The sequence below is a fragment of the Pongo pygmaeus genome, chromosome 3, assembly GCF_028885625.2.
Source record: "Pongo pygmaeus isolate AG05252 chromosome 3, NHGRI_mPonPyg2-v2.0_pri, whole genome shotgun sequence".
NCBI classification, from domain to species: domain Eukaryota; kingdom Metazoa; phylum Chordata; class Mammalia; order Primates; family Hominidae; genus Pongo; species Pongo pygmaeus.
This window is the reverse complement of record NC_072376.2, coordinates 101,680,590-101,697,770: the sequence shown is the minus strand read 5'-3', so window position 1 is coordinate 101,697,770 and position 17,181 is coordinate 101,680,590. Positions and strand designations below refer to the sequence as shown.

Sequence of the window (17,181 nt, the reverse complement as noted above, 5' to 3'; positions counted from 1 at the left end):
GATCTTATGTGATAGTAGATCAGCTGGATTACATTGAGCTAAAAGATAAAATTATGTATTTTCAAAATCTAGGCCCAACAGGATTTGATTTTGCCTTATTTTGACACTTTGTAGCCTGAGTGAAGATCGTATAGTTTGATGTATTATTCATCATGTGCAAAGAAGTGGAATCCTTGAATTTTGGAGCTGGAAAGATCCTCAGAAATCATTAATTCATTTTGCCAGTGAGTTAATTTGGGGTTCAGAAAGATTAAGTGATTAGCCTGAAGTAACATGGCTTATTAATGATAAATATTAAAACACAGTCATCCACTAATTTCTGACCCATTGCTTTATCCACATGACCTAGTGTCTAGTTATCCTTTCTAAAAAATGCTTGTAGGCCAGGTCCATGGGCTTCCACCTATAATCCTAGCACTTTCAGAGGCTGAGGCAGGAGGATCACTTGAGTCCAGGAGTTCAAGACTACCCTGGGCAACATGGAGAGACTCTGTCTCTACAAAAAAATTAAAAATTAGCTGAGCATGGTGGCATTCACCTGTAGTTCCAGCTACTTGGGAGGCCGAGGTGGGAAGATAGCTTGAGCCTGGGAGGTCGAGGCTGCGGTGAGCCATGACTGCATTCCTGAACTCCAGCCTAGGTGACAGAGTAAGACCCTGTCTCAAAAAAGAAAAAAAAAGTTTATACATAAACACACACATGTAATTTTACATAATCATATGCCCTAAATCATTTCAGATTTTTAAAATTCAGCATTTTCCACCTTTGGGTACTTTCATCTCCCCTCTCTGTCCCCAACTTATCACTCTCCCTCTATTTAACACCTAATATGTCTCATTCCAAATGTTTTTTAGAATTTATGTCATCATACACAGACATATCTGTGTGTGTGCCTGTTTGTGTGCATACGTATGCAGTGTTTTAGGTCATTGTTTTACAAAAATGAAAATGTATATGCTGTTTTCTGGACCTTGTTTTTCTCATTCAGTCATACCTTGAGGAAATCTCTTTCATGTAAAGTTATAGCTGAATTATTTACTTTACTGGTTGCATAATACTCTGTAGTAGAAATATGTCATGACTTATCCTATCATTCCCCCTGTTTATAAAGACCAGTCTGTTTTTCTTCTACAAATAGTACTTCAGGAAACATCCCCATATTCATATATGTTGGTGTTTCTATTTCTGTTGATAGAGTTGGTATCATTGATACAGTTGGTATAAATACACAAGGAAATGTGTATTTATAGTTTTAAAAATTAAACTGCCTCCATAAGAAAGCTGTAACAATATATATTTATTTGCACCTACAATTAATAAAAATACTTCCTTTTGCTAGGTCTCCCTAGGCCTTACTATTAAAAGTCTATTTTTTTTTTAAGATTTTGCAGATGCAACTGGTATGAAGTAAAATTCATTGTTACTTTATTTGCATTATTTGACTACAAATGAATTTGATCATCTTTTCATAAGCTTGATGATTATTTAAATTTCGTATCTTGTAAACTATGTTTTTATATTTGTTATCCATTTTTCCAATGGATTATTTGGTCTCCTTGTAAATGTTAAAGAGCTCCTGCTATATCATAGGCATTTTTGCCTGCCCGCTAGGGTTATACAGTTTTTATTTCCCCCAAACATCTTGTATTTTTTATAGCATCTTTTGTCATGCCATAAAATTCAGGTTTTGAGTTTTATTTAGTTACCTATGTTTATGTTTTCTCTTACAGTGTTTCTACCATCTCAGAAAAAGCCTAGCTCACCTGTCTCTAGATTACATTTATGATTCCTAGGTTTGCTTATATGATTTTATTTATTTATTTTATATTTTAACCTTTAATCCACTGCATCCATCTAGGATTTATTTTTGGAATTGGTATAATATAAACATCTACTTTTCTTTTCTTCCAGATGAATAAACAGTTTGCCAGCTCCTTCTATGAAATAACTCAGCCTTTCACCACCAAATTGTAATACCTCTTTTGTCATAGATTAAGTCCCCATTTATATTTGAATCTATCCCTAGATTTCTTATTTCACATATCTGTTTATGCCTATTTCAATACTTACTTATTGATTTAATTAGAGTGGCTTTACAGGATTTTCTGACATCTGCTAAATCAGATTACACCAATAACTTTTGAGGTAGTTAGCAAACTTAGGTAGATACATGAAAAACCTATTTGCTAGACATTAGTGGGATGCAAGCAGAAACTAATGTATCAACATAATATTTTTGTAATTATAATTTTTTTCAAAATCTTTTCAAGTCTATTTTTATTAATTTTTTTCTTCTCCCTCCCCACAATGTCTATTTTTATATCAACAGGTATGGGAAGAAAAGTTTTTAATGTGCTCTTATAAAAATGACAGTTTGGTTTATTTTTCAATCCTTAAGCGACGTACTGTATTAATGATGCTGTTTCCTTGATTCACAGGCTGGTTCTTCAGAGGAATCATCCCTGACTGTGTCATCACTCTGAGCTCTGACTGCGCTCCCCTCCCCCACCAGTGGGAACACTACTCAAGAGAGCTCTGGAGTGCTACTGAAGAGAGAAATTCCATGGGGACTGTACCTGACCCTCTGAGATCAGCTAAAACATCCCTGATTGCAGCTTCCGGAAAAGAAGAGGATCTAGGAGAGCCACAGGCTGCCTCACCTCGGCATCGACCAGCTCTCCTGTGTAAGAATGCCAATGGCTTTTCAGGTGCCCCTGCAGAACCAGACCTCAGCCCCAGGGCAGCTGCCGAAGCCCTGATGCAGGTTTGTGAGCATGAGACCACCCAACCGGATATGTCTTCTCCTGGTGTCTTCAATGAAGTGGAGAAAGCACCTGCCACATTCAACTCTCCCGGCAATCCCCAGCTGCCAGGGAGCAGCCAGCCCACAGCATCAGCCCCGAGTTCTGCAGCAGGAAGGGATCTTATACACACACCATTGACAATGCCCGCCAATCAGCACACCTGCCAGTCCATCCCAGGTGATCAGCCCAATGCCATCACCTCATCCATGCCTGAAGATTCCCTGCTGAGATCACAGAGAACCTCAAATAGAGAGCAACCTGAGAAACCAAGTTGTCCTGTGGGAGGCATGCTCAGTAGCAGCAAAGATCAGGTGTCCTGTGAGATTCCTTCTCCAGAAACAATCCAGGGAACAGTGCAGACTCCAGTGACAGCAGCCAGGGTGGTCAGTCACTCATCCTCTCCTGTAGGTGGACCTGAAGGAGAAAGGCAGGGAGCCATCTGTGACTCTGAAATAAGGTCCTCTAAACCTCTAACTAGAGAATCTGGATGTTCAGAGAACAAGCAGCCCTCTGTCACTGCCTCGGGCCCCCAAGGCACAATTTCTGTGACACCTCAACCAACCCCCCTCACTAGCGAACCTTCGGCATGTCCCCCAGGTCCAGAGAAGGTGCCACTGCCAGCACAGCATCAGATGTCAAGGTTCAAAGAAGCCAGTACGATGACCAACCAAGCTGAAAGTGAAATCAAGGAAGTTCCCAGCAGGGCTTGGCAAGATGCGGAGGTGCAGGCAGTGGCGAGTGTCGAGAGCAGATCCGTCTCCACCAGCCCCAGTATCCTCACTGCATTTCTGAAGGAAAGCCCTGCTCCTGAGCATTTTGAACAAGAGCAGCTGCATGTCATTTGCCACAGCAGTGGGAGCCACACACTGGAGCTCTCTGACAGCACGCTAGCCCCCCAGGAGTCCAGCCAGTGCCCTGGCATCATGCCACAGGTGCACATTCAGGCAGCTGCAGCTGTGTCTACAGCTTTCCAACGGGAAAATAAACTAGTGAGCCTACCAGGTGGGGTCCTTAAAACCTCATCAATCAATTTGGTCTCCGGTAATGCCCAGCATACGTGTAAAGAAGATGGGAGGTTAGCAGGAATGACTCCAGCAAGGGAAGAGTCAACTGCTAAAAAGCTCGCAGGTACTAATTCTAGCTCCCTGAAAGCTACCGCCATTGACCAGATTTCTATCAGTGCATGCAGTCAACCTGAAACAAGTTATGGATTGGGGAAATTTGAAACCAGGCCATCTGAGTTTGCAGAGAAAACCACAAACGGCCACAAAACAGACCCAGATTGCAAACTATCTGACTCTTGTGGCTCTATCAGCAAAGCTGATCATTCTGGGAGCTTGGATCCCACTAATAAAGGAGATGCAAGGGAAAAGAAGCCTGCATCTCCTCAGGTAGTAAAAGAAAAAGAGTCTACTGGCACTGATACCTCTGATGCCAAAGCCCTACTGCTCGATCCTAAATCTCAAGAAAGTGGAGGCACAGAATCAGCTGCTAATCCTACACCCTCCCCAATTAGGAAGAACCAGGAGAGCACCTTAGAAGAAAACAGACAGACCAAAACAGCCACCAGCCTGAGCCTGCCATCTGATCCCATGGGTGACTCCAGCCCAGGTTCCGGCAAGAAGACCCCATCTCGCTCCGTCAAAGCCAGCCCACGCAGGCCTAGCCGCGTCAGCGAGTTCCTCAAGGAGCAAAAGTTAAATGTGACAGCAGCTGCTGCTCAGGTAGGACTCGCTCCAGGAGATAAGAAAAAGCAGCTTGGCACAGACTCCAAGCTCCAGCTGAAACAGTCCAAGCGTGTCAGGGACGTCGTGTGGGATGAGCAGGGAATGACCTGGGAAGTATATGGTGCATCCTTGGATGCAGAGTCCCTGGGAATCGCGATCCAGAACCATTTACAAAGACAAATCAGGGAACATGAGAAATTAATCAAAACTCAAAATAGCCAGACCCGGAGATCCATTTCCTCAGATACTTCTTCAAATAAGAAGCTCAAAGGAAGGCAGCACAGTGTTTTCCAGTCCATGCTGCAGAACTTCCGACGCCCCAACTGCTGCGTCCGCCCTGCTCCTTCTTCTGTCTTAGATTGAAAGGGAGTACTTATGGGAGTTTGTGTATAAATTTACGGTATTCACATGTGTCCCTCTATGTCAAAGCTTGCTTAGTTTTTTGCTGCAAGACTAGGAAGAAAAAGCAAGTATTCACTATAGGAAATTGCTATTAAAAATTGTTAGATCCTTTGACCTGGAGCTCTATAAATAAAAATGTCATTTCAATTTGAAAGAAGGAACAAGAGAAGAGAAACAAGCTTCACTGAAGGTTTGCAACCTTAACAAATTGAAAATAATGCTCACTGGGTTTTTAAAAATATGATGTTGTTCATAGAAATAGCATTATTATATCATTATACATGTATTATTTTGTATTACTGCCTCAGTTTATCACACAATAGTATTTCCATTAAAATCCCTGCTTCATATTGAAAGTAGCAAAAACACTATTGGCAAAAACATTGTTATAATTTCTAGTCCTATTGCAGTAAGAATGCTGTAACCACACAAATTTTAAATAGAACCATATGATAAGAACCATAATGAAAAAAATGAGAACAAATTTGATTCATTCCTAGGCCAGATAACATTAAATAAAAGCAGTTAAATGTATAAAATACAAAATATGAATTAATGTTTGTAAACATCTGCAGGCAACTCTTTTTATAAACCTTCTTATTGCTGTTAATAAATATAAGAAAGTTATATTAGGAACATTAGCTAAGCTTTTGACTATGAAAACTGCCTACATTAAACATGTATTTATATAGACACATTTTCCTGCACTAAAGGCAAGACACATCTCTGTGATTCTGACCAGACATATTCATATTTTCTTACCCTAGAGGAAGTACATGGGACTGAATTCTTGAAAAGAGTCATCAAATTATGGATAATACTAAATTGATATTGTTCAGGTGTTCTCCAGTGATACTGTACTGAGAATGCCAAGGTTCTGGTCAGGAACTATAAATAGCAGATTACCAAACACTGCTTTTTCTGTGATGATAAAAGCCTCATAAGTAACAAAAACAATGTTTAATTTAGACTCCTGTAAACAGGATGCAATTAGTGATTTTTTTTAATTGGGTTCAGTAACTTCCAGTAACAAATGTAGTCAACACCAAATTAGAATGTGAGCTTCCTTACAATTTTTGTACATAGACTACTGTCATCTAATTGCTTAAGTATATACTCTGGAGTAAAAAGGTAACTTCTGCAAACTTATTGATTTTAAGAGAAATATCCATAATATCCTTCAAACCCAATGAAAGAAGAGGCCTTTACAAAAACATGGCTTGTGATTTGGGTGGATTATACTTCCTGGGACCTCAGCCCTCCTGTGTCTCCAGAAGAGACGTGTGTCCTGAGACACATGAGTATCCTCCAAGGCACTGGCCTGGATGAGCAGCATCGGCTTGAGAACTGGGTTAGTGTGGAAAGGAAGAATGAACAATGGCCCTGGGAAGGCTTCCCTTCCTGCAGACATTGTTGGGGGAGTGCTGGTCTCCATTTTGCGTTTAGAAAACCAGACTTAAGAGGCTGGAGGGGCACTGGTTGCTTTCTTTGAACTCATTCCCCGTAATGAGCTAGAAAAGAGTACCTAACCGTAGGTATTCTCTCTAGAGACTCTCGTGTCCCGTGGGTACAGTCGATTCACAGTATCTGTTCTGGCTTTTTTCACTTTAATTCTGTTTTGCACATTCTGAACATATGCAGGAAAAAAAAATCATTCCTGAACTTAGCACAAGCTACACTTGACACAATCTAAATTAGTAAAAAGCCTTGGATTTATTTTGAAGCAATTTAACTGTAGACAAAGCTTGCATACATGGACCAGTATTCTCAGAGCCTGAGAGTTGTTACAGTTGTTCTATTTGGAAATTAGAAGGAATTTTTTAATAAGGCACATTTTTCAGTTTCTTACCTATTGGTGTCTATTAAGAATACTATGTAATGTCGAAATTTCCATCAAATTACCAAGCAAATTACTATTAATGATTAGAGATTTAGCCTAATACTCTCTCTTTGGGCCTTAAATACTCATTTGTAGTTGTGTTTGTGTCACTTCTGTCTCAGATGCCTCTGCCAGGACATAATCTCTCTGCTAGCTCTTGCTAGCTGGCTTCTGCCTCCCACATGGGCATACATGCTGTGTATACACAGAGTACAGCCTGTGTACACAGTGGCAGCTGTCCACAGTGCCTACTCCAGATGGGTGGCCCCAGGTAATCCTCTGCTGTGAAGTGGCTAGAACAGGCTGTCCCTGCATTAAAATAGGCGAGAATAAGGAATTTCGCATCTGATAATAATATTTATTTTCATGACTTTAGAGTAACCACATGATTTGTAAACAGTTAAATGAAGCAGAGGCCTGAGAGAGTTGTTAGCATTTGTCTCACATTAAATACATTAAAATTGCTAGATTTGCTATTGTGGTTATGCCTATCAAAACTTTAAGAAAATGTGTTTAATGTACTAAGTTTAACTGGTTTTCTTGGGTGCTAGAACCAAATTCTTCACTTCTACAACACTCAAGAGATTGTCACAAAATATTACAAAAATATTGTTTGTTTTGTGGCTGATTAAATCCTATAGAACGAACAGCTTTTAAGGACAATAACAGAAATATATCTTCAGATGGATAAATAAGACAGGGACCTATTCAAGACAACAGCATTTTTATATTGTGATATCTCCCCTAAGTTACTCTCACAATAAAACCTTATTTGAGAATTTTCCTTCACTTCAATCTGTGACATAGCATTAGGCATTTAGTATACCTTATTTGTGAAACCTAAGGTTCATTCAACAGATGAAGTTGCAAAACAGTTTTCGTGGCAGACTCTTGGAACTTGCTCAGTTTTTTCTTTACTTTACCTGCATGACACACATTGGGTTGAAAGTTGTTTGGTTTTACCCTTCATTTCTCTTAGATATGATTTGGTTCTTTTTCATGCATTTTATTTTTGAAATATATGGAGGAAGTATTTTATTGAATCAAGAAATAGAAAATATTCCTTAAACCAGTAGTAAAAAGATGAGTTAGAACTCCATGTCTGGAAGACAATTCAACATTTAAAATATTAAGATGCTATACCACTTAACAAGTGAATACTAAAATTTTTAATTTAAAGATTGATTATTCTGTTTTTATGACCATGAGAAAAATGTGACAGCTTCAGCTGTCATATGTTTATCTTGAATGCTTTTCTAATTATGTATTTCTGGATTATTGACTTTGAATGCCACAAACCAACTACTTTACATAGAGTAAAATATTGATTAACCTCTGTGTTTTGGGTCACTGGCAAAAGTTGAACATCCTGTTAAGTCAAGGTTAACCAGAAACCTTTTTGTTCACGTCTGAAATGAAATATTTATAAAATGTGTTAGTATGTTTCCTGCCTTGATAAGTTCACCTATATTGAATGTAATTTGATCTTTGATAATTTTTTTAATCTTGAGAATTCTCTGATACTGTTTTGAAAACCAGTGTTCACCGTGTTATAAAGTCAAACATAAAAATTGAAATAAATTGAACTAAATATGCATGTGTAACATATACCTTAGAAGCTGGATTTCAGAACCAAATTCAAATTCATAATAGGAGCTTGCTGTCTTAAAGTAGAAAGCAGAAGAGGAAAATAGCATTTGTTTGTATTCTAGCATATTGAGGTTTCACTGTTCCTTGCTTATACTAATGTTTTTCCTCTCATTTCTGGGAATGCCTGTCATTCTGGGAATCCCTATATATAGCATACCAAGAAGAGAGTATGATGTTACTTTAAAATGTGTTTACAGAGGATATATGCAAGTGTGCTGTTAATATAAATTGTTTGGCCTTTTCTGCATCCACTTTGTTACTGTTTTGCTGCCAAAATGTGTGAAATGTGTGTCTTCTCTTCCTCCTACATATTGTGCCAAGTGTTTGAAATTTTGTCTACTCCTAGTAACACATAATTAACCACATCCCTTGTCTACTTTTATGAATCAGTATAAAGAAAAACAATACATTAGGATAAGGTTTGCATATATGTATATGTGTTTTTATTGAAAACTGGGCACTTGTAGCCTTGTGTAGACCTCTACCTGCCTGATTTACTAATTATCTGTAATGCTGCCATGGAGAGGATGCTGTTTACTCTCTCCTGCTTTGTTCTAAGTGGTGTTTGAGAAATGAGGCCTGTGAATTTCCCTTTGTGATAGAACAGTGAACTCAGCAGTATCTTGGATAAGTGAGCCGACTACCTTATTCCCACACTGTTTTTGTCTACATGGTGAAATCAGAAGTCAAACATCCCCTTTAGTGTTTGTTATTTTACACATGTATCTGAGCATTTTGTTTTCTGTTAGCAATGCTTCTTGATGTTGTGCATGGCCCTTTTTGGTTGATTCTCTCCAAATTCGGGTCAGCTGCCGCCACCTGGCAAATAACAGGGGATATGCTGAATCTCCTGTCCATCCTTGTAACGATATCCTTCTTAATGAAATTCTTCAACTGGCTGAGCAATTACAAATGTCATCTGTCCAGACACATGGGCTTAAGGATGTCTACAAAATTTTAGACATTTTTGCAAATGGGAAAAAAAATAGTCTTGTAAATACTGAAACAGATTTCCATGAACTTTATCCTACTCTTGGAAAGAAAACAATTCTCCTTGGCTGCAGAAATCAAATAAGCTGGGTTTGCAATGACCAAGGACATAAATGAAGATGGATTGAAGTGGAAAAATCCTGTCTCCCAAGTGATCAGTGGCATCTGCCAGAGGTCATTACAGCTACTTTTAACTGTGAACAGTCACCAGCTAAACTACTCACTTGCCACAACAAAATAACCTCTCTCAAAGTAAATCCAGTACATCTGTATATATGTATAGATAGCAGCAACAAACAATCCTGAAACATTACTTTTGGCTGTTAGGTAAGTGATGATAATTATAAACAACATTCAAATAACCTTGGACCTTGGTGAAATGACTTGTGGTGGCCAGAATGGTGCAACAAGATGTTATTTACAAGTTTTTTTAAGACACAAATATCTCAGATACTAATAATGAGACTAAAGACTGTTGACTATGAAATTAAAGCCAAGCAATAATGTGCCAAAAAGAGGCAGTTATACCAGCAAATGCATCTATTATGGGCACACCATTATATAATGATGGTTTGCTTTATGAAGACTGACTGTAACCCACAGGATAAAATAAGCGAAGGCATAGTTTCTGCTTTCTTCCTGGAAAATCTTGTTTAGAAGCTTCATAAAGAGGCACAGCACTAACGAGCGTTAGTAAGGATACAGTTGGCATCTATGTTTTTACGCAAGCCCAGAGGGAAGAGGAGCCACTCAAAGTCTTGCTGGCTTAAAACTCAAAGACAGCTGCAACCAGAAGTTCTGTTGAAATGGAGACTTTAAACTTATGGTAATTACTCTTTCTGGACACTAGCATGTAGAAAGCAATTCAGTTAACTCTGCCCAGAGGATTACCAGCTTTAGCTGTGAAAAAATGGGCTCCCGGATGTAAAATCACTAAAACATGAGATCTTATATCCAAAGAGGCTTCAAATGATGCCTTACAGAAAATGATGCTCCAGATGGGCACTTCTAAATGCTAACTCTTCATCAAGTATCTTTCTGGATTCAAGCTCAAAATTAATTGGCTGCAAAATAGTAGGAATAAAAATCACACATTTTACACTTTAGAATAGGATACTGATGATCAACCTGCACAGTGATAACTATGATGAGACACCCCAGTGATTTAATGATGTTAGAAAGAATTAAATGGGAGAGAAATGCTAACAGCTTTCTTGATCTCTTAACTATGGAGATGTCATTCATTTATTTCTGGGGCAAAAATTATAGCTTGCTTTTTGACATTGCTGCTAGTATTGTTCTTTGTTGCTTTAAAAATTGTCTTTCTTTAGAAAAACTCTTGAGCAGTTAAACAGTTTTTTTTCTGATTCATATCATTGCTTTTAATAACATGTAAAGGCAGTGTGTAGAGCAAACTATATAAAATGAATAGAAAGGGCTTACTCATGTTAATCGGCATCCTTAATGATTTTAGTTTAGATTCCTTAACATTTATTTTAGATCACATCTTTACGTAACTTATTTTTCCTAATGTTTTCCATCGTGTCTTAAAATGATGCTGGTATATCAGGAGATTGCAGTATTATAGTCATACCCCCCAATCCCTAGAGGAGAGGAAAGACTAATTCTTGTTTTAAGGGCCCCTGGAGATACCTTTTATTAAGGTTGAAAAAGGTCAACACAGCCTGAAAATAAGAAAAATATATGCTAGCAATTACTAATTTTCTAAATGTGTGTATCTCTGCTGTACTAATGTGTGAACAATATGTCGTGCATAATACTGTAGCTGGTCGTGGTATGTCAATACATTCTGTGAGTGTGTACAGTCTGAGTGATCAGTTTTCTATTTTTATGTGTAAAAAAAACTTGTCGTATCCCATTTAAAGGCCAATTTCTGTATTCAGGCAGGCATATGTACATACATGAATAAAGCCAACAAAAGTGTGCACATGTATTCAGTAACAGAATTTGTCCTTTTATTTTTGAAGGTCAGAAAGGGCTGTTTGATTTGTTTTTTTTTTTATCATCTCCTTGAGTAGGTAACATAATTATCACAAAGGCTGAATATAGTAATCAGTACATTGGCATATTATTAAATATGTCAGGGCTAATTAACCATGCCATTAGTCACAGGTAAGGTCAGTTCTTTGACCACTGGGATAATTTACATTCCTCACACATCCTTTCTGTGTTAAGTGTGTGACTAGGATGTACATACTATGGGTGTGATTGTGTACATACCTTGTATGATTATCTAAATCCTCAAAGCAGTTGCAGGAAAGAAGGAAGATGAAACAGTTGTTCAAAAGCCTCAAAAGGGCTAATCAATATGTATTTTCATTTTCTACACATAAAAATGTAAATAGCTTATCCACATATATATGCACACATAATACATTTTATTTATACTAGTATATTCAAATAAATCACAAATTAAAACCACTAATTGAAAGCTGCATATTTCCATGACTGCTCTGTTTTACAAATATTATTATTGGATCAGATGCCCCCTATTTAATGGTGTTACTGCCTGGTAGCAGATTTTGTGCTTAGAAAAGTCCAGCATCTGAAGCACAGACTGGTAACTGAGTAGCTACAGAGAATTAATGCTGTTCTTTAAGCACCTAATTTTATATCTGGCAATGGCAAACAGTAATGAAAACCAATTATGTTTTGGAGACTCCTTTTGGACATGTATCAATGTGTTGATTGGCACAAACCAATAAAAGCCCTACATTTTTTGGAAATGGATCCCTAGATTTCAAGCATGTATAATCACTCAAAGTGGATATGATCACAGCCATTCTTCTCTTGAGCTCAGCAAAACTATGCTTACCAACACTGAAGAGAAGTCAAAGATTTAAATGAAAAAAATCACAGATGATATTGGTGAGATAATAGGATATGAACTTGGGTGGGGTTCCAGGGCACTTAAATTGCCTCATGTCTTGAGTTCCTTAAGATGGACTCAAATAAAAAATTAGTATTATCAATAACAGGTGATACTGTGTGGACTAGGTAACAACGTTAGAATCATTAGCTGGCAAGTGTCAACTCTGGACAAGATTTGTCAGCTTATCACAATTCCAACCAGTTAATTGATATTGTTCGAATTTATCTCATTTCTTCTCAAAGGAAGTGCTCTATTAGGGATCAAAAAGTCTGACCTGGTTCTTAAAACCTAACACAATTTGACCTTGAATCCTTGACACTAAAAATTATGTTGGCTGGGTATCAGATTGAAAATATGCATGGAGGCTGAGCGGGGTGGCTCACGCCTGCAATCCCAGCACTTTGGGAGGCCAAGGCAGGTGGATCACCTGAGGTCAGGAGTTCAAGACCAGCCTGGCCAACATGGCAAAACCCATCTCTACTAAAAATACAAAAATTAGCCGGGCGTAGTGGTGTGTGCCTATAATCTCAGCTACTCAGGAGGCTGAAGCGGGAGAATCACTTCAACCTGGGAGGCAGAGATTGCAGTGAGCCAAGATCGCACCATTGCACTCCAGCCTGGGCGACAAGGCAAGACTCCGTCTCAAAAAAAAAGAAAATATGAATGGAAAGAAAATATGAATGGAAATACCAGAATCACCCCTTGGTAGAGAATTCCATTTGGCAAAGTGCAAACAACCACTTCTCAGTAGAAAGTTAAGAATAACATTTAAAAACATGTTCATGTTTTAGAGAATGAATGTGCCATTGTTGTATATTAAATAAAAATCAAAGATTAACCAGCTGTAAGAACACTACAATGACAACTATTGTGGCAGTGTTTTTTAAATACTAAAAGTATACATGTTTATAAGTGTAGCATACCTGAAATCTTGATGTTTGTCAATACTTATGGTTGCTTAAAAGATAAATTTATGTGATTATTTTTGAAAGATGTGTATTAATTTAAATAATACCCAGAAAAATTATAACTTAAAAATTGCAGTTTTCAATGTGAGAATCATTTATGTGTGTAAATACTCAACTAAGAAACATCAAAAGTGTGGTATAATATTAAAAGAAAAAATATTCAAACTGGAACGTCCATTTATGAATGTATTAATATTAAAATATAAAGGTTTTTTTATAATGTCTATACACAAAGGTCATAAAATCATTTAAGAAAGTTCTCATCTCCAGATATTGACCAATAAAACTTCATTTCCTAGAAAAAAGAAGAAATGTTATAATTTATACAAAGTTGAAGTAAGATTTTGGAATTACATATACTTACACCTTCATTTTGGATTTGGTTTTTGAATGGATGCTTAAAATTCTGAAATTCAACTAATGACTCAATTTTACCCTCAAAAAATTAGAATATGATTTTTTTGCATCTCACTTTTCATAATAAATGTAATATAGATACAATTTATTCTGTTTTTTGTTGATGTTATTGTTGTTTCCACTGCTATTGAAATCGTTCTTTTAACCATGAATGCGCAGAATCAGTTGATTTTCCATGTGACAACTTCTGCTAGGAATCTGCAGTGGAACTGGAAGTATTTGCAATGAAAGAACTTTTTTATTTAATTAAAATAGAATTCCCATAGAATCAACAATGCCTCCTGGTCATCAAAAGCGAGGTTTTTCCTTTACTTGGCAGAGCAGAGTGTGTGTGTGTTTGTGTGTTGTGTGTGTGTTGTTTGGTGAGAATGATGAGAGCTGAGCATTGTGAAAATACAGGCGGGGATGGGGTAACAGGGCTGGGTAGGGGTCCAGGGCACTTAGATTGCCTTATTGTTCAAGCTTAGATGCCTCTTACCCAGAGCCATCAGGTGTACCCTGTGTAGTTCCAGCCTTTCTGCCTACTCCTGAGAAGATAAATTGGGATCCTGCAGTCTGGATTCCTAGAAGGAGATGGAAAGCCCAGCCATATCCCCCAGTTTGACTTGACCAGTAGTAAAACTAGCACTACAATTTGATCCCTTTTTACCTCCTTGAGTATCTTCAATTCATCAAGGATCTGTAAAGAAGGAGAGGTACAAGATATATGAAACCCAAATCTCAAAACAATGATTTAGTGAATTTCCCATGAACTTTCAACAGTGATTGCTTCAAAATTTCCAAGAGCCATAATTTCCCTCCAACTGTTGTGTGTGTGTATAAATGCACACTATTTTAACCTAAAATGGTGCCCTGTGGCTGCCATTCTCTAACTCTTGCATACTTAGACATTTATTCTTGGCCAAATTAAAACCTCATGCATGTCCAAAGATATAAATGCCTTGCCTGGAGAAGTTAGATCTTGCAAGTCTCAGAAGGGCTGAGATAGTTTGTCTTATGCCTATAGCTGTTTATGTACCACCAGTGGGTGTTTGTTTCATTAGGTGCCATTTCCAGCCAAATGTTCTCATTCTTCACATCTTCAATGTTGAGTAGCAAACAGAAGAACATCCTTCTTAGCATAATCTTGCTTCACTGGACTGATTGTGAGCTCAAAATACCTCTTGTTTCTTGTGAAGGGTTTGCCTTTTGTAAACAATATAAGATCACTTTTGGTCAACCACCCTGTCTGAGTTTATCTGGGCTGCTATAATAAAGTATCATAAACTGGGAGGCTTGTAAATAAATTTATTTCTTACAGTTTTGAAAGCTGGGAACTCCAAAATCAAGGCCAATTTGGTGTCTGGTGAGGGCCTACTTGCCGGCTCACCTGCGGTGCCTGTTTGCTGTGTCCTCACACAGTAAAAGGGATGAAGGGTCCCCTCCCAGGCCACTTTCAAAAGGGCACTAATCTCACTCATGAGGGCTCTGTGACCACCATCTAATCACCACCCAAAGCCCCCACTTTCTAACACCATCGCCTTGGGAGTTCAGATTTCAACATGAGTTTTGGAGGGATACAGACATTTAGACCATAGCACACACATTCTTAATGAACTTCTGAATGCCAACATTATTAAATTTTCTTCAACACCATTCTACACAACCACTGAGCTAATTTACAGAGTTCTAAAATGTTTAGACCCTTGTAACTACCTTAACAGTGTTCTGAAGCTGGTTTTTCTAAATATATCACAGAGGTCTAACATAGTTGAAATTCAAATTGTCTGGATGGAAGCTGAAAGTGCTTGCAGAGATTTCTGGTGGGAGTACTGGCATCTCAAGAATGGTATTTCCCTACACCTTTTTTAGTCCCGCTTGACATCTCTCAATCAAACTGCAGAAGAGCCTTGACCTGCCATTAAAAATAATAATAAGCAGAATGTCATTGCCAAAGATATTATAGGTGTTTAAAAGCAAGATAAGACTTCTTAAAGGGCCTGAAAGCATTTGCTTGTTATCTATATTTTTTTAGCCCAAAGCCAAAACAAAAAATAATGCCTTTGTGCCAAACGTTTTGCTGGGCACTTCCATCTATGTCTCAACCTTAGGAGGTATAATGTATACATGCACAGTTTTACAATTTTTCAATGGCACAGATACTTGAGACATATAAATTGGATGATCACAGAGATATTGTGGTAAATATCTGGGCTTGGAATCAAAGGACCCTGGGTTCAAATCTCAGCTTTGAATCAAACAAGCTAAATTATTTGGCTGAGTAAACCAAAGCACCTCTCACCAGACCACACCTCCAAATTTCAACATGAAATTTGGAGAGGATAAATATCCAAATTACTTCAGTGCATTCATCTGGAAACTGAGAATAACAATGCTCACTTTGCAAATTTGTGGGAATTAAATGGCATAGGCAAAATATTTTTCTTTTCTTCTCTTACTCCTCTGAGTTTTGCTTTCTTCCACTTGAACTTTACCACTCAATTGTTAAAAGCCTTAAATTTTGCCATTTTATCCTATTTAATAAACTTTTAATAAATCTGGATAAATACTAAGAATGTTTTTTTGGTTTTGTTTTGTTTTGTTTTGTTTTCCCTCAGAGTCTCGCTCTGTCACCTAGGCTGGAGTGTGCAGTGGTGCGATCTCAGCTCACTGCAAGCTCCACCTCCTGGATTCACGCCATTCTCCTGCCTCAGCCTCCTGAGTAGCTGGGACTACAGGCACCCGCCACCACGTCCGGCTAATTTTTTGTATTTTTGGTAGAGACGGGATTTCACTGTGTTAGGCAGGATGGTCTCGATCTCGTGACCTCATGATCCACCCACCTCAGCCTCCCAAAGTGCTGAGATTACAGGCATGAGCCGCCGCTCCTGGCCTAAGAATGGTTTTAATGTATGACTGTGAGATACATAAACTGTGACTTTAAAAGTATTTTTCTTTTTTGTTTAAAGCATGAGGGAAATACTTTCCAACATGTAAAATTGTCAGACCTTTAAGAATTAGGAAAAGATTTTAATTAAGTTTAACTGGGTCACATTAAATGTGATTTCTAAAACATAAAGTTAAGTACTAATAAAATATTACCAATTCAAAAAGGGAGGAAAGGGGAAACCAAATTGGTAAATTTACCTACATTAACACTTAAAACTTTGATAAAAAGACTTCATAGACAAATTGAAAGAGAAGTCATGTACTGGAATCCAGCAAATAGAAAGAACACCTACAAATTAGTTTTAAAAGATGAGCAATAAAATAGATTACTCAAACTATATAAGCAAGCATCATAAACATATGAAAATATGCTAAACTTCACTAACAAATCTCTAATCCCCACAGTTTAATGTTGCTGGGGGAAACCTTCCAGATTCACGGGAGTTGAATTAAGAGCTTTATGTGCAAGAGTTAGAAGAGGGTCCTTCCCCTGTATTAAGAGATCTTCCAGTTGGAGATACCT

General features: G+C 37.8%; 1 protein-coding gene across 3 annotated transcripts in view; it reads left to right on the top strand.

Moving 5' to 3' along the window:
* Positions 1–16,282, top strand: part of GPRIN3 (GPRIN family member 3) — a 71,727-nt gene extending 55,445 nt beyond the window's left edge. For 2 of the 3 annotated variants that reach the window (XM_054485756.2, XM_054485757.2), the window contains exon 2: positions 2,439–14,500. In XM_054485756.2, coding sequence (XP_054341731.1) covers positions 2,564–4,894 — 2,331 coding nt within the window. In that variant the 5' untranslated portion in view covers positions 2,439–2,563 and the 3' untranslated portion in view covers positions 4,895–14,500. Of the gene's footprint in view, positions 1–2,438 lie in introns of all 3 variants that reach the window. The other variant, XM_054485755.2, reaches the window with a different exon arrangement.
* Positions 16,283–17,181: the final 899 nt, after the last annotated feature.